This window comes from Poecilia formosa, unplaced genomic scaffold (assembly GCF_000485575.1).
Source record: "Poecilia formosa unplaced genomic scaffold, Poecilia_formosa-5.1.2 Scaffold1, whole genome shotgun sequence".
NCBI lineage: Eukaryota > Metazoa > Chordata > Actinopteri > Cyprinodontiformes > Poeciliidae > Poecilia > Poecilia formosa.
In genome coordinates this window covers 5,605,468-5,627,526 of record NW_006799940.1, presented here as the reverse complement: position 1 = coordinate 5,627,526, position 22,059 = coordinate 5,605,468, and the positions used below count along the sequence as shown (strand labels likewise).

At 41.9% G+C, this 22,059-nt stretch overlaps 2 protein-coding genes across 9 annotated transcripts in view; one reads left to right on the top strand and one right to left on the bottom strand.

Annotated features, from left to right (window-relative positions):
• The window catches only part of sesn1 (sestrin 1), a 57,839-nt gene extending 45,622 nt beyond the window's left edge, over nucleotides 1–12,217 (top strand). The window contains exons 1-9 of one of the 2 annotated variants that reach the window (XM_007547004.2): nucleotides 7,322–7,610; nucleotides 8,234–8,299; nucleotides 8,397–8,597; nucleotides 8,690–8,872; nucleotides 8,964–9,200; nucleotides 9,293–9,547; nucleotides 9,633–9,823; nucleotides 9,923–10,067; nucleotides 10,163–12,217. In XM_007547004.2, the coding sequence (XP_007547066.1) occupies nucleotides 7,509–7,610; nucleotides 8,234–8,299; nucleotides 8,397–8,597; nucleotides 8,690–8,872; nucleotides 8,964–9,200; nucleotides 9,293–9,547; nucleotides 9,633–9,823; nucleotides 9,923–10,067; nucleotides 10,163–10,249 (1,467 nt within the window). In that variant the 5' untranslated portion in view covers nucleotides 7,322–7,508 and the 3' untranslated portion in view covers nucleotides 10,250–12,217. Of the gene's footprint in view, nucleotides 1–7,321; nucleotides 7,611–8,233; nucleotides 8,300–8,396; nucleotides 8,598–8,689; nucleotides 8,873–8,963; nucleotides 9,201–9,292; nucleotides 9,548–9,632; nucleotides 9,824–9,922; nucleotides 10,068–10,162 lie in introns of those variants that run through there. The other variant, XM_007546993.2, reaches the window with a different exon arrangement.
• armc2 (armadillo repeat containing 2) overlaps nucleotides 3,413–22,059 on the bottom strand; it is a 28,631-nt gene continuing 9,984 nt past the window's right edge. For 6 of the 7 annotated variants that reach the window (XM_016669296.1, XM_007546953.2, XM_016669301.1 and 3 more), the window contains 11 exons: nucleotides 21,358–21,542; nucleotides 21,119–21,221; nucleotides 20,782–20,996; nucleotides 20,071–20,216; nucleotides 19,257–19,356; nucleotides 18,532–18,859; nucleotides 16,816–16,938; nucleotides 16,619–16,732; nucleotides 15,070–15,202; nucleotides 14,172–14,326; nucleotides 13,318–13,723 (listed from right to left, as the gene is read on the bottom strand). In XM_016669296.1, the coding sequence (XP_016524782.1) occupies nucleotides 13,590–13,723; nucleotides 14,172–14,326; nucleotides 15,070–15,202; nucleotides 16,619–16,732; nucleotides 16,816–16,938; nucleotides 18,532–18,859; nucleotides 19,257–19,356; nucleotides 20,071–20,216; nucleotides 20,782–20,996; nucleotides 21,119–21,221; nucleotides 21,358–21,542 (1,736 nt within the window). In that variant the 3' untranslated portion in view covers nucleotides 13,318–13,589. Of the gene's footprint in view, nucleotides 3,761–13,317; nucleotides 13,724–14,171; nucleotides 14,327–15,069; nucleotides 15,203–16,618; nucleotides 16,733–16,815; nucleotides 16,939–18,531; nucleotides 18,860–19,256; nucleotides 19,357–20,070; nucleotides 20,217–20,781; nucleotides 20,997–21,118; nucleotides 21,222–21,357; nucleotides 21,543–22,059 lie in introns of those variants that run through there. The other variant, XM_016669305.1, reaches the window with a different exon arrangement.

Here is a 22,059-nt window from a genome sequence, read left to right as displayed (position 1 = left end):
TGAGAGAGCAGATAGTGGAAAAGCGGAGACAGAAGTGAAACCGGCGTCGTCGACACGAGTGAGCGGCGAATGTTGTTGTTGAGCAGAAGAGACAAATCTTCCTCTCCGGCAAAGCACTGAGCTGCTTTCTAAAAAAGGCAACAAGGAAACAGTAAAACTTTCAGACTCTGCAGCTCAACAGGTTTCTGTTTTCCAAGAGGCTCTGCTCTCTTCTTGTTGTCTGCTGTAATCCTCTTGTATGAACATGTAGCTTTATGGCAGTGAATCAACACCTCTGTTTTTCTTATCATGACAGGTGAGCAAGTTGAATCTCTCCACCGCAGCCCGTTTAAATGACAGAGCGATGACCAACACCTTTCTGGCTGCGCTCCAGAAGGGATGAGTCAATTTTTTTTTTTTTGCTCAGTCAGCTACAAGGCGAGGTCTTGTTAGGGGAAGAAAAGAAAACAGCTGTGCTTGCAAGGAGGCACAAAGTAAGAGCAGACCGCAGGCTGCCCTTTTTATGAGTTCTTTAGAATTGATATGGGCTCATCTTTGTCAGTTTACTGCCTCTGAATTACAAATAAAATGACTGAACATACACTTAGTATTTCCTCTAATATCCCGCGAGACGTCAAAGCAAACCTGCAGGTTTTTGGTTTTTAACAAGCTGAGGAACTTTGTGCTGATTTGTGGTGGATGTGACATATCAGGCTAAAGATAGCAGGGGGAAGGGTTTGGTATTTTTTTTGTTTTTTTGTTGGATCTTTTCTCTCTGACCTCGCCGTATTGTGACAGCTGCCATATCCCTGTTAGAATAACATCCCCGGGAACTCGCTCTTCCACACGTGCACTCTGGGTAACAAAGCCAACGCCTTTTTCCCCTGACTGGCTCTGCCCACAGTGCCCATAGATTCTTAAAAGATTTTTCGCAAATGGGCACTTCTGCCTCCATGCTGTTTACTTTGTATTTGTAATGTACTCCCTGCAGTTCCTCTCCGTTTCATAAAATCCAAAGACCAATTCCTGGCTCCAATGTCGGGGCGCACCGGTCCAGGAGCCGCTGGTCTGGTGTGTGGTGGGGGAGAGTGGTGGGGAAGAGTGGTCGCTGGGCACTGTTAGAAAAGCGTCATCCTGCGAACTCCCTCTGCTCTGATATATCGCCAAAATACACACAGATAAGATAATATGAGAAGAAAAACATTGGGGAAAAAGGAACAAGATTTAGAGAGGTTAAAGAGGTGACTCTTATTCTCACATGGCTCACGCTCCGAGTGTTTACATGAAGTGAAAACAGGTTTTATAAACGTATTCCTGCTATTGTTTCTGCTCTGCGAGTGGGGAGGCAGGGGTTAAACTTTCATTTTTCTCTGTTAAACGTTCACTGAGATGCAGAGACTCGCATTTAGAGCTGCGAATGAAGAGCGCTATGGGGGATATCGTCTCCGGTTTTTACTGTTTATGATTAAAACCCTGCAGACCTCCGCCATCTAACTGTATTGATTGTTCCCTTTAATATTTTTTTTTAACTTTCAGAGGAATCTGTTTACATGGAAAAAGTTCTCTGGTTGTTTTTCTCAGTCAAGCCTGGCTGTTTTGAGCCTCCGGGCTAATCTGAAACATGTGGTTTGGTGTTTGCTGTGAGGTTCGGAGACCTTTGTTTTGCCTCTTCTTGTCACTGAATCTCCTACAGACAAATTATGACTTTGCAAACACAAGAGCAAACCTAACACTGTATGAAACCAAATACATTAGGCTGCCCGGTGAACTTCATACCTCGGCACAACTTTTTTTCTTGTTTTCTTTTTCCTTTTTTTTTCTAAGAAAGCTAGAGAGAGACACAAGCGGAGAAGATTGGTTCCTGAAACTGTTGTTCTTCGCTGCAATTGGTGGAAGCCTGTTGCTAGGCTTATGTCAGTGTTTGAGGGTTTTTTGCTTCCTCTCTTCTGCGCACCGATAGGTCGGGTTTAAACTGGTCTGTGGACTTGTGCCACTTGTTGAACATCCCCACAGTTTCTGTGGTTCTCTCGCGTCTAACTGCATGAGAAAACACAGCAGCCGCAGAGCTGAAAACACATGTGCAAGAGTTCACATCTGCCATGGCTTCCTCTCCTGTTGTTGAATCTTATTAAGTTTTATCAGCCTCTTTAGTGCATTAAGGCTTATGAGCGCTCGTAAAGCAGGGAAACAGCTGGAAAGGAGAAAGTAGCTCCCAAAGTTAGTAACTTGTCAAAAAATGACTCACTTTACGAAATTGTCATGCGTTTCAGATTTAATCACTGGTTTTTGATTTAGCACATTTTACGTTATAACTCGTGTAACATTGTGGAAAATATTCCACAAAGTAGTTTTTTTGTTTTTTACACAAGCACTTGTTGGTGTTCGCACTTAAGATTTAATCTAACCTGTGGTTTTATAAAGGAAGATAAATTAACTTTGAAAGACTAGTAGCTGTTCACAGAGCACAGGTTGGTGACTGGACAAGATTAATGTGAGCATAAAACTATATTACAAGAGTGAACTTTACATTAGTTTTTCATATGTACGGGCTACTTATTGGTTTTAAAATGAATAAAATCAGAAAATAGTCTGTTAAAACCACCCATGACTGATTTTGCTGTGCACTGCTGGTCTGCTGGCGGAAAGAAAGACTAATTTGCTTGGAAATTAAAGGAGCGGCAGGAGTTTTAAGCCAGTTAAACAAGCTATAAGCAGCAGCAAAGTGCAGGCTGAACCAGAGCACATAGCCTGACTAATTAACCAGGTAACATTTTAGCTTGTTAAATAATATTCTGCACAAGAAGCACCTGACTGAGTCTATATATCACCAATTTAACAGTAAATATACATTTGGATTACTGATTGGTTTTCTGTTCTCAAGAAAAGCACTTGAAAAGTGTCATAAACCTTTGTTGTAAATTTTTAAGTAGATGCAGTAATTTGAGAACATCATAAATAATGCTCTATAAATGGAACAAGACTTGATGTGTCACAAATATGTTCGATTTCTTCACATTTACACCCACGCAAAACCTGTATTTAGATAGGCCATCATACATGGCGAGATAAGAAAACGTGCTACAACAGCTTTCTGCCTCAGAGTTGTATATTAGTACTTTAAACTTTAAATAAACCAGTTTTAATTTATATTCTAGCTAATAATGCTTCGATGTTTGTGCCTTAAATGCACATTGTTCAGTTAGATTAATTCACATTACTTTTGAAGACTACTTTGTTCTTTAATGTGTTTTAAATACCTTAAAGTAATCTTGCAGATGAACTATGAATTACGCCTAACTAACATGTATATCTTTTATGGTTTTTAAAATTGTCTGAAGGTATTTTCTCAACTTTTTAGGATTATAAAAAGTAGACCAAAAGTGAATTTGAATATTTTTTTTGGGGAAAACAGCTTTTCATCTTGTTTATAATGTGAAAGAAATAACTGAATTTTTTTTCCCCCTGCTTTTCCAACAGTTGGGGTGTATTTTCATTGACATTAAATCAACTGGAAACGTATCCATTGTTCACGCCCTTCCTCTAGCTGATGAGTATCTCAAACAAATCTGAGATGATTCCTGTTGTTTCTGAGAGTCCGACCGCAACCGGCACGTCGTCGGCCATTTCTGCCTATAAAGGACTCCAGGTGTATTCCCAGCAACAGCGAAAAACTTTTCAAAATATCTTGTCCTGGTTAATTTCACCCAGTGATTTGATATTTTTCTCATTTGCTTTGCTGCAGTTCCTCTTCTAAGAATAGCTGATTGACAGTTCAGGCTCCCTGCAGGTGACATCAAACACAATGAGTGAGACGCCTAACGATGTATGTCTTCAGATTCCCCTGAGACATCCGCAGTGTGGTTTTATATGTCACATTGTGTTCTGAGCAATCTTCAAAAGGTAACGAGAATACGTGTGTAGAGTAGCAGGCTGTGACAGCAGCAAAGGCATGTTTTCTTTAATCATGTCAATGCTGGAAAATGAAATGCAGGAAATAATCTTATCTATAGACACCTGAGGAATCTGGAGGTGGGTGTGCAGACCTCACTCCTTAAAATGTCACTTCGTTTAAAATCACTTTTGTGTCTAGAGAGTCGTACTTTCTTGATTTTTATTTTACTTTATTTTATTTTTTACGTGAGATCTTTCCAAACCGGTTCATCCGAAGCTAGTGTTACATCCACACGCTGTTAATGTAGCAAAGAGCCCCTTAAAAATGGAAAATTAATGCACTTTTCTCTAATTTAAAATAGCAAAATTTACAAAACCCTGTAAAAGTATGTGTAACCCTTGAGTTGTATCATGTTTTTTCACAAAGGCCAACGCCATGTACATCTAGAGAGTGAAATGTTTGCCCATTCTTCATTGCAAACTAACTTAAGCTTAGACATATTGAATGGAGGGAGTCTGTGAACATCATTCTGGACAGCTTTATTCCTTGATCGTCCTGTATTTAGCTCCATTCAGCACTACTTTGTCTTGGTGTATCACACATAATCCCAGGCAAAAAAATATTGAAGTTTGTGGCTGTTTAGGGGCATGAATACTGGAAATAAACTAAGTTTATTGCACGAATAGTCTCATTTTTTATGCAAAATGATGCACAAAAACTCAAAATTATGTTGTACAGTATTTACTAAACCACTGACCCACATATAGGAGTACATCGGATGTGCAAACGCTAACTGCCTAGTCAGTGCGTCCACGCTGACAATAGCGTTTGGCCGCGCCTGCGAGGCCGGACCCCCTGAGCCTAAGCGCTTTTATGTGAAAAGGTTTGGTGTGTCGTCAGCCCTAATGCTGACCAGCCTCTTGTGCAGCTTTGCTGAGCCATGGGGCTCCCAGCAAGCCCGGGAGTGCTGACTCCAGTTGTGGGAGCATGTTTACCACTGGCCAGCACCCCACCCTGTGGCATCATGAGAGGAGCTGGCAGGGGCTGGCTCCACACACACAATGAACCTGCTGAATATGGTGCTAAACAGCTATCAGTGCTTGGGGGCTAGCAAGTGGTTGAGAAACTGGCTGGGCAGGCTTACAGCTGTTGACTTGCCTGCCTTCTTTTCAACTTCCTCTTTAGCTCGTTATGTCCAAATTTAACTTGTTTATCTGTTTTTCACCTTTCAGAGTCCTACAAATACTAATGTTAATGGATGAATGTTTCAGTGGTATGCGGCCTCTCTTCCTCCCTTCCCCAATTAGCTGCAAAAACATGTTATTTTAAAGCCTCCCTAATAACCATGACATGCAGATATTTATGGGCTTGCGTGTGCCCACAGCCACCAAAATACGACGCTTTTCTGGTGTGCCTGCTGGCATTTGGAAAACAAAAGCACTTCACTGTGTGCTGCAATTTATTTGTGGCCTGTCCAGAATGTTGAATATAGATGTTGTCTTGGCTGTGGTACCTTGCATTAAATGAGCCATTTAAACCCTTATTAAGGCTTTTGGCTGCACATTGCTTTGAAAAAGTATTTGTTTCTTTACCGATTTCTGCTGTGTTTGCATTTTTTGTCACATCTAAATAAAGGCTCATAAAGGTTTAGCATCCTTTATGATGCTATAATATAAGAGATAGATTTAAAAAAAAAAAACGATGTCACTTACTAAGTGAATAAAGCTCTCCCAAAAATCCTGGACCATCTGAAAAGAAAAATTTCCTCCTAAATCTTGTAACTGGTCGTGCCATCCTTGGTGGCAACAACTCCAAAAAGCTTTTGCAATAACAATGAATCTCGAGGAGAAATGTTGAACCACTCTTCTGGGGAGAGTTTCCAATGTCCCGGCTAATCGCATGCTGCAGCATCTCAGAAATAAGGCTGTGCATCATCTGTGTGTGAAGTGATGGTTGGAGATTCTCTATCACATGGCACATATGTTACTTTTTCAGATCTATTGGCCTACTTCGTGTTGTCCGACAGGTTCAGCTTGAGGGATTTCTTGTTATGAGAGGTCAGGCAGTAATCGGTTCAAGGGGAAAATTAACTAAACTGTCAAAAAAAAAAAAAAGGCTAAACACTGTTTGATTTTACAAGAAGGGGCGATTTGTTTTCTCATTGGCCCAGGTTTGATTACAATCATCCTTTCAGATCACCTCAATTAGTGATTTGAAAACAGTTTTTGCCTGATACTAAAGTTTGTTTAAAAAAAACAAACAAACAAAAAACATTAAATAATACTTTGTGGTACATCAAACTATGCCCTAAAATAAAATTTTCTTTGAGTTGATGAAAGCTTCTCATCTTGGTCATTGTATGCCAAAGAAACTGGCTCTTTACAATTTATGGAAGTGTTTTTTTTATTTTATTTTACAGTAATCATGTTAGAAATATCAAAACAAGGTCAATGTCAGGTGGAAACTGTAATGTACCAATAAAATTTGCCTTTTAAAGTGATATCCTGATGTCATAGGGGGAGGAATCATTTGCTTAGTAACTTGTGCTTTATTTAAACTAGTTAAAAGCTGTTCCACTGAACACGTTATTGTCAGGCTTGGCATAAACAAAGCTATTGAGCTGTCCGTTTCTTATCTCTGCTTCCTCTTGGCTTTAAAAGGCCTCCTTCAGTGAGGTCTGATTGGCGGAGGAATGGTTTTATCTGTGATGTGATAGGTTGTGGTGCAAAACCACAAACTGAAGGGCTGTTGTTGTTACAGCAGCTCATGCAGCCATCCATTTTGGTGTGGCGATGCCGGTCCTTTCAGAGGACCTCTATGACTATTTTTTAAATATATATTTATATATATATTATTATTATTTTTGCTGCTCACCAAACAGTGCTGGGGACTCAGCTTACTTAGACCCCCTCCTCTCCCTGCTCCTTCAGTACAGCAACAAGCCGACAGGGGGGCTTGCTGCTGCTTGCAAGAGCTGGTTGTTGTTTTCATGCACATTGCAATGATGCACACAGAAAACATGCTATCTTTGCTTAAAACTGACCTTACAGCATTACTCAGGTCTATTTTAAGAAATGCAGAGCTATAATCATGCTTTTATATCAATATTGATTGAACTGATTTGCGTGGAAAGATCGTTCAGGAATCGACTGCAGCCGATTGCAGGCTTTAGTTTAGCACACTGAGAGCAAGAAAAACACTAAATTCAATCATAATCAATAGGAACAGAGAACAAAAGAAGCAGCAGAGAGAAGTGATGATGTTTTCTTAGAGGGGGACTGTCACACCCCCCTTCTGCTCACGTTTAGGACGCAATCGTTCCTCACGCTTAGCCACGCCTCATCAGGGCCCAGCACCGCTATTGGCTGTCTGGAATCTGTTTTCGCGTTCTGATTGGCTGCCGGAGGTGTCACTCACGCGAGCCTCGACTTATTTACCGAATGTATGAGCCGTAAAGGACGGTATTCTGCTGAGGGGGCCGCAACAGCTGAGTGCTCGCTTGCCTAGCCACTTTCCCCCACCAGTGCCCCAAGGAACAAAGACAGGAGGAAACAGAGCCATTTAAATTTACACTGTTTATTTTTTTTTAAATTCTCTGCTCCGCGGAAAGAAGCAGAGGAAAAACGGAGGAAACGAAATGAGGCACGCCATCGCACCGTCAGAAAACGTGGAGAATAATTCAATCGCAGTGACAGACTTGTTTAAGATATGCACCCATTGTGAACGGCTCGCCAAAAAGGTAATAGAAATGACGCAAAAAATGAAAAATGTTTTTGCGTTACTGCAGTGTTTAGTCTTGCTGTGCTTGAATAAAAACGGTGTCACATTTCTGTGAATTGTTTTAAGCGACATTTGTCCTTCCAGCGGACTGGCTGCAGTGCAGTCTTTTGTCCAGACCTGTTTACGAGAGTGAAGACTTGTAATCACTATGCAGGAAATCATACATGTTCATGTGTTGAATTTAAATCTTAAGAAGAAGGCATTTAAAGGACACATTTAAAAGTATTTTAAACACGGTGTCACCTGTGAATGATGCTTTTCTGCCGGACTTCCCAGCGTGTGCTAAGGGGACATGTCTGGACAAGCAGCGGAAAGTTACTGGACAAAACAAGACAATGTAAAGATTTCTCTGTGAATGGGAGGGTATATTGCTTATCATTCAGGTTGTTTTTTTGTTTTTTACTTAAAAAACTAAACATATCATGCGGAAATGAGACTCAAATCTGATTTTCTTTCGGTGTTGCAGCAGAAAAAGAGAGAGGAGGTTCTAGCACCATTTAACTGCAGCATTCACTTCTCCTTTCCTCTGCCTTCCTCTCACATTTAATTGATCATATTTCTTCCCTTTTTCTTGTCTTATAGGATTTAGGCATAAGGATCCCAAGACCCCTAGGAAGCGGACCAAGCAGATTTATCCCTGAAAAAGAGGTAGGAGACAATCTCTAATCTCATGTAAGACTGTAAGATCTGCTGTGAGCAACAAAACAACTAATTAGCCATTTTTTATTATTATTATTTTTTTTAGATTCTTCAAGTCAGTAAAGTGGACGCCAGTACGCAGGCGATATTTGAGGATGCATTTGCAGCCCTCCATCGGCTGGACAACATTTCCCTCGTGATGAGCTTCCACCCACAGTACCTGGGGAGCTTTCTCCGGACGCAGCACTATCTGCTGCAGATGGACGGACCCCTGCCTTTGCACTATAGGCACTACATCTGCATTATGGTACATCCTTCTCCTCCCATCCCTCCCCACGTAAACGACTGAATCAGCTTTTTTTCCTGTCAGTCTGATGATCTTATTACCCGACGGTACAGGCGGCTGCTCGCCACCAGTGCTCCTACCTGGTCAACCTGCACGTGAATGACTTCCTTCAGGTCGGGGGGAACACCAAGTGGTTGAATGGCCTGAACGAAGCGCCGCAGAAGCTGCAGCAGCTCGGGGAGATCAACAAAATCCTAGCCCACCGTCCGTGGCTTCTCACCAAGGAGCACATCGAGGTGAGTAGAGGGAAATCTCGTGCTGCGCCTGCGAGAACCGGACCTCCAGTTGTGGTTCCGTTCGGCAACCTGTCCCGCTTGTTGCTTTCAGCGCCTCCTGAAGACCGAGGAGCACAGCTGGTCCCTGGCAGAGCTCATCCACGCCGTAGTCCTGCTCACCCACTACCACTCCCTCTCCTCCTTCACCTTCGGCTGCGGCATCATGCCAGAGATCAACTGCGATGGCGGACACACGTTCAGACCGCCCTCCGTTAGCCAGTACTGTGTGTGCGACATAGCCAACGGCAACGGCCACGCCAATCACCACGACGATTTGCTGGGCAATCAGGTGAGTGGGTCGACTGCAAAGAGGAAAATCTGCTAAACCGAGCAGGCGCTTTATTGTCTCTGACTGTTCTTTACCTGCTCTCGTCCTCGCAGGAGATGTGCGGTGAGGTGGAAGAGCTGATGGAGAGGATGAAGCAGCTGCAGGAGTGCCGTGACGACGAAGAGGCCAGCCAGGAGGAGATGGCCACTCGCTTTGAAAGGGAGAAGACGGAAAGCATGCTGGTGGTCACGTCGGAGGACGAGGAGTGTGTCCCCTCCAGAGACATCTCCCGTCACTTTGAGGACACCAGCTACGGCTACCAGGACTTCTCCAGGAGGGGGGAGCAGGTGCCCACGTTCAGAGCGCAGGTAAATGTCGGACGGGGTCTTGTGAAGCGGCTTTAGGACGCGGTCCGGATGCACGTTATTGAGACGTTGCGCCTGTTTCTCTCAGGACTACAGCTGGGAGGACCACGGCTTCTCTCTGGTCAACAGACTGTATCCTGATGTGGGCCAGATGCTGGACGAGAAGTTTCAGATGGCCTACAACCTCACATACAACACCATGGCCACACATAAGGACGTGGACACGAGCATGCTGCGCAGAGCCATCTGGAACTACATCCACTGCATGTTTGGCATCAGGTCCGTCACCAGATAGGATCTGATTTTATGTTGGCAATAAAATCTGCTCTGCCTCGCTCCCTGTTCTCGCTGCTGACGGCTTTCCACTGTCGTCTTCAGGTATGACGACTATGATTATGGGGAGATAAATCAGCTTCTGGACCGCAGCTTTAAGATCTACATCAAGACCATGGTGTGCAGCCCTGAGAAGACCACCAAAAGAATGTATGAGAGTTTCTGGAGGCAGTTTCAGCACTCCGAGAAGGTACAGCTCTGAATTTCCTGTTTTGAGCTCTTTATGTGTGGTTAGCGCTGCTGCAGTGCGTTAATGTCACTTTTTTTTTTTTTTCCCTCCTGCAGGTCCACGTTAATCTGCTTCTTATGGAAGCACGGATGCAAGCAGAACTGTTATACGCTCTGAGAGCGATCACCCGCTACATGACATGAAGTGCTTTTGGCGTTTTTACTGTCGTCTTTGCTCTTTCTGGAACACTTCAAGAAAAAGAAAAAAAAAAAAAAAACATACATGGGAGTTTTTTTTGTGGGGGGGGGTTTGGGGATTTAAGCGAAAAGAGCTCTCGGTTTTGACAATGCTTGTTGGTTGGGCGTTGCAGAGAAGATCGGAACAAATGGAAATCAAGGGAAGAAGATTTTCTACTGGAGAAAAGTCATCTCAAACTACAAGTGGATCCACAAACATAGTCAGATGCTGCCTGCAGTGCCAAAACCGACCAACAGAGGACAGCCTTGAGCAAACTCCAGCCCTGCTGGGGGCAGGAGGTTGCGCCGGCGTTGACACTGGAGACATCCAGGACTACATTTCAGTATTCCAGCATTGCCTGTCTCACTTCATGTTAGGATTGAGAATCCTGGTGAAATTTCCCAGAAAGAAAGCTGTGCAGCCAGACCCAGCCTGCACTTTTGATTCTGTCGTCACTGTTGTTTGTTTAGTTTCTTAAACGTCTTTTTATTTCACTTTTGTATGAGATGGGGATGGTTTTAAGGGGATGGTTTTAACTCTAGTGTTGTTGTTGTTTTTGTTTCAGTGTTTTCTACGTGTGCCTGAACTATATCCAGCACAGTGTGCGTACGTGCTGATGCTGCTGCTCCCAGTTGTATTTTAGAGGGATCATATTGATGCCCAAAATCACCCCTCACCCGTCACCCAATTCCCTGAATCCCTTTATAAAAGCCCCTGTCCATTAAACATCCATTGCATTACCCCCCCCCCCACGCCCTCTTTTTCCCTTAACCACATCCCAAATCTCAAACGTCAAAGTAAGCTAATCCGAGGAGTGTGAAAACCCCTCCATGTGGGGTGAAAAACTCAAAAGAACACTGTCTGAGCCCGTTTTTGAGTTTGACTGTACAGGTGTGGATGAGTTCTGTTTATCCTGAAGACTGAGGTGTGTGAGTGTTTGTGTGTGTGTGCTTCACAAAAATAAGTGGAGGCAAGAAAAAGAAATGTATGTCTTGGAATTTCATTTGTTTCAGAAAAAAAAAAAAGCGAGGCACTTTGAAGGAAAGCCTTCTTGCTTCTGCTGTAGCTCTGTTATTGTGAGAAAACTGTTCTTTTCATTGATGATGTCTTTTGTTTTTTTCTTGTATTGGAAAAAAAAAAATCATAGAAATGTAAATCGAATAGAAAGTTTGGAAACCAGGTTCTCCAGGAGGGGGTTTGCTTCCGTCATATCTCGTCTTCCGCTTATCCCGCCTGACTGGTTGACCTAACTCTTTCAAAGCTTTTGATTGTGAATTTTACCAGTAAAATACCTCTTCTGTTGTTTTTTTTAAACATGTAAAAAGTGCTCTTTGGTGAGCAGAGACTCTCTTTGGGCTGCTGCTCGGGGGATCCAGAGCTCACACAGGGCTGCCTGCGGTCGATAGCTTTCGAAGGCAATAAGGTTGTAGTTGTGCTTATTTCCCTGCGAGGAAAAGTCTAACCAGTGCAAAAGCAGCTTTTTTTTATTTTTTATTTTTATTTTATTTTAATCAGAGGTTTAAGGTCTCTGCTTATTTCTTTTGTTTACTAAAAATCAGTAAAGTACTGCATTCTTCTGAGGGTGGACTGAGAAAATCAGGCGGACGATGATGTGAGGAGGAGCAGAGCTGCAATGATAAAGGAATGGTACATTTGAAAGTGGTTTGAGAGGAAGTGGAAGTTTTCTTTTTCTTTCAAACTCCTGACTGATGTCAGTTACTGACACTTTTTTATATGAAAATATGGAAAAAAGTTTTAAAAAAATAAACTATAATACTGAGTTATTGTGTACTGTTTGTAGTTTTGTCCTTAAAAAACATATACTTTTACTACTTCATAAAAGAGACATATACCAGTACAATTTGGGAATCGAGCACAATCACCATAACTATCGGCTCGCATCATAGTTGGGTAGAGTTACATAGTTTTGGTTGAACAAAAAAAACAAAAAAACTGGAGACATTGATAACTCATGGAAAAAAATGACACAAAGTGGGGCCTTTTAAAGCTAAAAGCTCTGACTACAAAAAGCTGAGATCATCACTAGTAAGCTGAGCTCAGGGGAATAGTTCAGTTTATTATCATCAGTACAGTTCAGGGACTTTCATGTGAGTTTTATTTTACTGTGCCTGCTTCAAAGCTGCATGACTCACTGGGGGATCAGTTAATGGTCCCTTTTTTTCCCCCTGTGGTGGTCAAAGTCTCTTTTTGCTCCTGACCATCATGCTAACTCCCCACCCGAGACTGGTAATCTGTGAATTTCCCCATCAGAGCCACACAGGCATGTCTCTCAATGCAGAATCGCCAGCAGGAACTCACCTCTGCTGGCCAAAGATTTCACTGTTATCCCCAATTACGTATGGAATAGCAACAACGTTGATATCAACCAGCAGACCGACCTTCATATCGGAGAACAATGTTTCGAAACGAACGTGTTTTTATTTCAAAACATCGACCTGTCTTGTGCTTGTTACAGGTCACCGATGTCCAAAAAGTTGGGGGAAGCTGCCATGGCTTTAAGTCCTGTTTTTTTTTTTTTTTTTCTTCGAGTCATAATTATGTAATTTGGAAACGCTGTACTTAGGCTATTCAGTGTAACCTGTAAGCACTGCCTTGTCCCTTATCTGTGTAACAATAAATGCTGTAAGAAGCAAATAAACAGGTTTGACTTCAACTTCTTCATACACAAATTCTTCACAGTGTCCAGACAATAACATTTTTATTCTTTTGTAGTAAACTGTGCTTAAGATTACATTATCAGTTGAGTATCACAGCATAGAATAACAAAAATCCACTGCGGAAAAAAAGTTTGAAATGTTCATCCAAAGTCCAAAATAACAGAAAAATAAAACCTGGATTATGATGTCATGTCTATCAACCAAAGCGACTTAAAGTATCAATTAAAACATTTTCACAGAGGTCACAAAATGTAGGTAAAAACAAAATATATATATTTTTTTACATTAATGCAAAAAAAAAAAAAAAAAAAATATATATATATATATATATATATATATATATATATATATATAAATTTTTTCTTGAAGATTCCTTTAACATTTTATGCTTTGCATGCTCACATTAATGATTAACCGCCACATATTTCATGTTCCCAACCTGAGAGCTTTAAAGTGACTGTAAAATGTTTGTGACCTCATCCTCTGTGAAGAACAGCAGCTTCAGTCAAACAAAACAGAGGCTGGGTGACGAGCTTTGTTGGGACTTTTTGATACTTTTTTTCCTGGAGCACTCCATACTTAGCATATTCAAGGAACAGACGTTTCTCTGAAACCATAAATCTGTTTGTCAGGCTGTCACTTCTACTGAATGTAATACCTTTATCAACTTTTGAGCAACAGGTAAAAACTCTGACTCCCAGCATGCTCTGTAGAAATCCTGCTCTTCTTCATTCTGCGTCCACTTCAGAGCCTCCTCTTTATCTGAGGGAGGAGTGAGAAATGTTTGGTGTATTTTGAACATATTGTGCCTGAGAAGCATCGAAAATAATCACGCAACTAGACCAAAAATATTTGGGTAAGCTTTGTGTTTTTGCAGTGTAGATTTTAAGAGCTGGTAGAGAAATTCCCTGAAATTTTTACAGCTGTTTTTGTTTTTCTTTTTAAAGAAATATGGAAAATCCTTTAAGATAGTCTTTTCAATTAACATGAATCCAATATTTTCTGCAGATCAATCACATAAAGTCCTATTTAAACTAATCTAAGTTCAAATGGCATTATTACTTTTGCAAGTCACTGTATGACAGAGATGTATTTATGGGATGGAATAAATGTGTCATCCCCTCGTTGGGTGACCGATCTTAGGAGGAGTTTGTTCTTTTCCAGGTTGCGTCCCTCCACTGGTTATGTAAGAAGCAGCAATAAAACAAACCTGAGTACACTGTGAGGATCTCCAGCAGCCTCTCTCTCTCCTCTGCGTGCAACAGCGTGTCGGAGCCGTGACCAATCAGGTTCCACAAGGCCTGACAGGCCTGGCCTGCCAACTGCCAGTCAGCTGGTCCGAAATCTCTCAGGCAGTCCACTAACCTACACACACACACACACACGCACACAATCCTCATGTGACTCGAGGAAGGAGAACGCACATGACCATCAGGTTTTGTGAACATTAGGTGCACTTCACTGGGCATTCATCTGGACAGGAACAGAGTGTGGGAGGTGGAAATAAAATTAAATGTCCCAACAGTGTTTAGTTTTTCAGGCCAGAACAGAAAACTACAGCCAAGAGAGAACTGCACAGACTTTCTGTCAGCTCCAACTCTCATCAGTTAAACATATACAAGTTATTATACAGACAACACTTGGGACGACGACTTTATTTTATAAATTCCTCACCAAGAAAGTCAGGAAGTTATCCTGTTGACTCCGGCCACAGATTTATTACATAAACTTTAAATTGGTTTTATTTTCTTATCTCAGTCTCAGCTAGAAATCCCATTTCCTCAAGAGCTGAGCTATCCTTTAAACAAACAAACCCCAGGCCTGCTCTGTTTTGCCATTAAGCTAAACTTTATGCTTTTCTGCAGTCCTCTCAGCTAAACTGCCAAATGCTACTTATCAGCTCAGAACATTAAGAGAACCATGGCGATATGCAGCAAATTATGCCAGCAAAAGGACGATTTTAAAAAATTAAAAGCTGTCAGTAATAAACATATGTTAAAGCTCCTTTGATGTAGGTTGGTAGGTGCCTTCTCACCACATTCGGCCCCCAGAGCGTTTGCAGGAGAAACAAAGAGAGGCTATTTATCTCTAAGTGCTTTTGTCCTTACTTTGCAGAAGCCCCCTCCAGCGTGAGACAAACCCTGTTGGGAGGGTCCAGAGCGAGGTTGGTCAGGACCCCGCAGGCAGAAAAACACATCTCGGCTCTCTTTGAGTCAAGCAGAGTCACCACAAACTTGTGCACTGAGGGAGAGGATGTGGACAAAGAATGGGGGAGATAAAGAGAGCTGCAATCACCAGAGTCAGCAGGCATGTTTATGTTATACGGAGTTGGCCCTGCAGATAAACCCAGCTCCAGCATGATGCAGAGGTACACAGATCACACTGCGTGGAGCGTCACAGCTTAAGAACCATGTGCTTTAAAGTTGATGTAGAAGTAAATTGCAGCTGAAATCAGATATGAATGTACTGTATGCTGCATAAAAACACCGATAACCATTATTTCTCACCATCTGGCAAAGAACCCGGCTAAATTTTCTATGGGGCTGAAATGTGGGCCTTGTGATGGCCGCTCTAAAACACAGATTTAAATTTAATCCAAACTACTTGTATGACCACAAAATTCTTCAGCTTAGGTTTGATCAAACCATACAAACATGTCTCCAAAAATTAAGGATCATTTTGACTGATTGCATGTATTTAGGAAACTATAATCTGTTTTCATTATGTTGATTTTAAAGAAATGGCTTCCGAGCGGGACTCATTTCACTGTGGGTAATAAGTTTTACTCGCTTCCTACTCAACAGGTGAACGAGGGCCCTTCAGGAATTTGGAAACTGCATCCAAGAATGAACCAGACTTAAGGAGGTTTGTGCTTCTCTTCCTGGTATCTTTGCCAACTTCTGGGGATTTCTCTGTGATGTCACACAAGGAAGAAAGTACATCCACAAGTGCACCCCAATATTCTCTGCCAGACATTTTTGTCGCATTTCACAAAAAAAATTGGTAATCCCGAATGACTAAAACCAGAAAAGGTTTAGTCAAATTTAAGAATAAAAATGTTATGAGCCTGTTTATCCTCTACACCAGGGGTTCTCAAGGGCCAATGTCTCTGCTTCAAGACACCTGAGTCAAATACTGAGGTCATTAGCAGGACGCTGGAGAACCTGACTGGACACTGAGGAGGTAATTCACTCATTTGATTCAGGTGTTTTGGACCAGGGACAAATCTAAAAGGGCTTAAGAACCCCAGGTATATATCAACATCTCGCATTTCTGCATTTTCAAGAATTGGTAAACTACAAACTCTGTGATGTAACCCTAAATGTCTGCAAACATACATTAGGAATACAGTGCAAAAATATGCAAACTATATGTGTTACTTTTGGATAACAGAACTAAAACACTTTCCAATGTTGAAAGTGAAAGGACTGCTGGGGAAATTCCTCGATGACTTCTGTTCAGGTAAGTGTGCACACATGTTTGTACAGGACTTTTCCCACAATGCCTGCTTATGATTATTTTCGCGATAATGTCAGTAACACACACAAAGCGGCTGTGAAGCAGCATACAGGGAAGTAGGTAAGAGTTTGGAGCAGCAGGTTTTTCGAGCTCATATCGGACCATAATTGCTGATTTGCACTTTCATTGGATGAATACCTTTATTTTGCATAGCTAAGTCCCGCACATCCTTATGGAGTGACAAGTTTCCATAGACACGAGTGGCCTCCAACATGGCGTCCATACTTGAACTAAGCAGCAATTTCGACATCACTGTAACACGAGAAAAAAAGTGCATTAATCACAATATTGCTCACTCAGCTTCGCCTTCAGATTTGCTGATCCTTTCGTCTTACACTTTGCAATGGTGAGCTGATTGCGTCTGATCTCAGAGTTTTCTTCTTGATAGAAGGAGAGGTTATTAATGGCGGCGGCCACATTCACCATTAGGTCCTCGCTCTCCTCCACACACCTCAGCTCTGTACCCAACAAATATCACACAAACAAATATAGACAAAAAAAAAAAATCAAGAATCAAATACCACATTTTGTATTTCACTGAAAGAAAACCTGTTTTACTCAACTATGTAAAAAACAAACAAACAAACAAAAAAATATATATACAATATATTTTCTCAAAGCTACAAATAAATTGCTGTTATTCACAGTCAAGAAGGTGGATCCAGATGAACACAACACAGCTCAAATGCTTTGTTAAATAATGGCTGACGACTGTAACAAACATTACATAAAGATCCGATTAAACCATTCAAACACCTGCTCTTTCTGCTCCTTAAGCCTCCTTAGAATAGAGATGCGACAAAAACAAATATGGCTGCCTTTCATATTAGTTTCAGCCTGATGCACTTGATTTGATAACACAAAGGTCAATGTGACGAAGTCCAATGAAGAATGTGACCGCGAGCAGCCTTCGAATGAAGTCTGTTCCTGATATAGCAGCAGATGTCGTGTGTTCGGTCGTAAATCGCAGATATTGCGGTTGAGCTGTCAGCCGGCGCCTGTGTCTCACAGAATTTTGTTTCTGGTTCTGACTGGAAATGATGCTTTGTTGTGCCCCCCCATCCTCCCTCGAAACTGCAACAGAAAGCAACGCGGTGCGGCGCGAACTCAAAACAGGACATCAATCTGCCAAGTTCGCCTTTTCATCCTTTACTGAAAGTTTTCCTCTCCGTCTTTGATGTTCGTATCAATCTTACATTCTCAGTCTTTCATTTCGTGCCCCACTTGTGGAGTGTATTTACATGCGACTTGTTGTTTTTTAACTCTTTCGCCACTGACTGTTTATTTCTCGCCTCCAACTGTCACAAAGTTATGTGTAGGAGGCAAGCAGCACATGAAGAGTTTCACACCCTCCTACATGTCGGCTCAACCTGTCCTAAACCAACTAACCACATGGAAGAAATTGATGCAAGCAAACCAAGTCGGCTATGAGAAGCGACAGCACATCCTGCTCCTGCAGCAAAGCGCTACGCTCTGTCAGAATTGCAAAAACAGGTAAACCAAAGGAGGATGTGTGATCTATCGAGCAGAAAGCACCGAGATGGTGAGAACTGACAAAATGAGGAATGGGTTTCCCAGCACCGGGGAAGTGGTTGGCTACCTTGCACATGTAAACGCCACTAAACAGCTAATTATAAACTAATCAAAATGACTGATTTTCTTAAAAAAAAATAAAAAATCTTTCTTTGATGCAACCAGTCACAGTTTTTGATATGAGCCATGTGGGCAGATGCTCTGGCCAGCAACAGAAAGAGGGAAACACAAACACCAAATTAAAGAAACCTACTTTGTATCTATTGCTTTTCATGCGTGTGCAGACTATGAGGTGGAGACTCCTGCTTTCTGCTGAGAATAAAACAAATGTTCTGTGTGCTTTGTGAATGTCTAAAGTCTAGACTAAATTTTATCCTAAGCCACAATTTAAATTATTTCCTGCATTTGGCAGAAAGAGGACTTCACTCATGTAAAAAGTAAAAACAATGACAAAGAAAGAAGAAGTCTGCTTTTGCTTGCAATCAATTTTTGCCTAAAACACATTTTTCTTTTCTCACCTAATGTCTCCATCAGAAGCTGAATGCATGTTGTGTTTGCAGCCAGTGACGGACCGACAGCCGGGTGGATGCACATGTTTGCCAGCACCCTGACCAGCTTCACCAGCACATCGTCGGTCAGAGCTGCAGCAGCTGTTGCTGCAGGTTCTCTGGGGGAAGGTGCTTCTTTCTGCACGTCTGTACTAGATGACACATTTCTCCTCTGGTAGCTGTTGTACAGTCGGAGGAGCGTAGGCATGCAGTCGTTGCACTGAAAGAGCTCCTGCCGAGGCTCCTCACTTTTGGCTGTGAGGTTGCCGAGCGTGAAGAGAAGACGTACAACAAGGTCCTGTGGAGGAGACATGGAGACGGGTCGCTAATGACCCTCCAAATCTGATGCCGTGAACTTTACTGAAATTAAAGATTAGAAATCAATTTGCTTAGATATTTCTCTGGCTTAGGCCTAGTTACTTTCTGAATCTCAAAGTAAACATTTTAAACTAAAGTTTTTAATTATCCCAACTGCAGGTTCCCTACAATTAACCCTTTACATCACTTTTACTCATGGATCAACTCAAGCTCACTATGTCTATTTTTTTTTCTTTATTCCCTTCTTTAATCTTTTTGACTTGCGCACACCAGAGGGAAAAAACACTGAAAGCCTAAAAGGAACATGCCTTTACTCTTTATTACATACAGAGAGCAAAGAGCACATATGAGAAGACAGAGGGGGCTTGTGGACTCACCTGCTTTTGGTGATGTTTGCTCAGCAGATCTAAAATTAGAGAGTAGCAGTTGGGGGTCTGGGCCAAAGCGAGACAGCACTCGGAGTAAGAGGACAGTTTACTGAGGGAGAGAAGGGACAATAAATACCACCGACCAATCAACCCAGTGAGAGCGCTGCCATGGAGACTAACTGTTCAAACAAATAAAGAGAGGCTGAGCTCTGCCACGTTTTCACAGCATAAGAAAAAAAAAAAAAACTTTCGAAGGTTTCTGACCTTGTTCTCAGTTATTTAGATGTTAAATCTGCTTTTGCATTATCCTTAGTCCCATTTACTCTGATACCTCTAAATAAAACGCACTGCCGCCAATGCTTTATAAGCAAATGGTGGTAAACAAGCAGCATCACTATGAGCTGGTGACATTCTGAGTGCTGTGTGTGGAGAAAAGTAACATGAAATGCCACCCTGAATGCACCAAACCTACGATGAAACACGGTGGCGGCAGCATCATGCTATGAGGTCGCATCGTGCAACAGGGAAGACTAAGATCGATGGAGTTAAAAGCAAGACAGTCAGCATTTAAGATTTTAAACTTTGATGAGCGCAGACAAAGGAAAACAGAAACTGTTTCTGTTTCAGTGAAACCGCTTCAGATCAAAACGGTTGTACAATCAACCTCAGATCTACCGACAGAACTGATTCTCGTCATTAGACAAGAACTCATTTAGCAGCATAAGGGAACCCTGGAGGCGGAGAATCTCGTGTGAAAAAGAAAGCAATGATACCTTTTCTTTAAATAAAACAATGAAACCAGAACAAAATAAAATGACTGTACCTAAATATTCTCGAAATGTTGGTGCATATGTCTTTGTCCTCGCAGTAACGACCCAAAACCAGGCAAAGGGTTGGAATTACATAGAAGGAAACGAAGAGCGTGCGGGAATCAGGATGATCTGCAAGGTTCCTCAGGGTGGCTGTCAGCTTTAGAGGACAGAGGGAGAGAGAGAGAGAGAGAGAGAGAAAACAAAGAAAGTGATGATATGTTAGGAAAAGAAGGAGTAGCTGCTGGCCTGCAGCCTGCAGAATGCTCCACAGTTCAGTAAGGAAATAAATCATTCTATCACAAGAAAGAAACTGTAATTCCCAACATATGGCCATACTTGAAGCTCTGGAAAGCCATAGTGTGCCCTCTAACAGGGTAATGAGCCGTGTTAGATATCAAATGACGGACTGGTTAAAGATGTTTGTTTGGGCCGGCTTATGTGGTTTGAAGCAATCATGTTGAGCAAAGTGGCGCACAGTGTGCTTTGGACTGCAGCGGCCCCATCTGCAGGGAACATCAGGCTTGTGAACAGCAATGTACCAGACATAAACAAAAACATTTTTACCTAATAGTTCACAATATGTCCAAAAATACCAAACAAGTACATTCCTCTTTACTGACACGCAACCACTTTTTCATACACTCACCCAGACTTCTAAAGAGGAACAAAAAAAAAAATAAATCTGTCATGTTACAACAATGTTAATAATGTTTGAGACAAACCTGTACGAGGATGTTCCCCGCTAAAGTCATGTCGCAGTCTGACACTATGCAGAGTTTCTGGAGGAGTTTCTGCGCAACTTCAATACAATTTTTGGCCAACAAGATTCTGAGGATTGTGATGTTTCCAGAGAGAAATTTTAAAGCACCGACACAGTAGAGAAGAGCTTCTCCAGACACACTAACGTCTTCATATTTCAGCACCGACAACAATGAATCTAGAAAAGAAACCATAGAAATGTGTTTGATTTGTAATTAACAAACATGCTCAAAGATGAAGATAAATTCAAATGTAACAAAGCATACAAAGCTACACAATATTTCATCTAGAAAATCTGACCAATGATGGAAATTTTCTCAAAGAGGATGTCGTTGCTTTCACTGCGGCTGATTTGGAAGACGAGCTTACAGATGTTGAGCAAGTTGTTTCCACTCACACAAAGCTGGAAACATGAAAAAAGAAACAGACTGTCATTTCACATTAAGATGCCTTCTGTGTTTTTGTTATTGAAACTTATGGCAGACATCCTGACACGCACACAACCACCCACCCATGCATCTGCAAAACACATCACTCACGGCGAGGCAGAGCTTAGCAATGTGCAGATTGAGCTGGGCAGACTCGCGATCAACAAGGTGGAACAGAGTTCGAAGTATCCCAGATCTCTTCTTACAGCGTCGACTGAGCATGTCCGCATCAGCCAGCGTGCCATGCAGACGGTCACACAGATCACACAGGCGGTCCACCGAGCCCTCCGAGCTGCCTGCGCATGGCAAACGCACATATTAAAGTAATCATGTCAGGCATGGATCAAACGTGACGAAACTGAGGACGAGTGACAAAAGTATCACTGCATAAAATCTATGTAAACTTTTATAGAAATTACAGATACAAGGCAGCTTTGCACACCTAGAGATTGAAACATTTATAGATGTTTCTTTGTAAAATAGCTCAAGATCAGATAAAATGGAGGAAGAGTGTCTCTGAACAGCTATTTACATCTTGCCACAGATTTTAAGCCATACTGGGCTTTAACTGGGCCATTCTAACACACCTCCACCTCTATGTGTAGCACCTCGCTACACATAGCATGTAGCAAACTTAACATACAGATTTTTAAAGTGTGCGATTAAAAGTTATCCTGCTAACAGATTTTTCAACCTGAGCTGAGGCCCATTATACTCGAGTAAAAAGATCAGGCTACCTTGCTGATCCTTTCTCTTGATGATTCTACTTGTTCATTATTGTTCTCTAATAAAATCCCTGGATCTAAGGTAAAA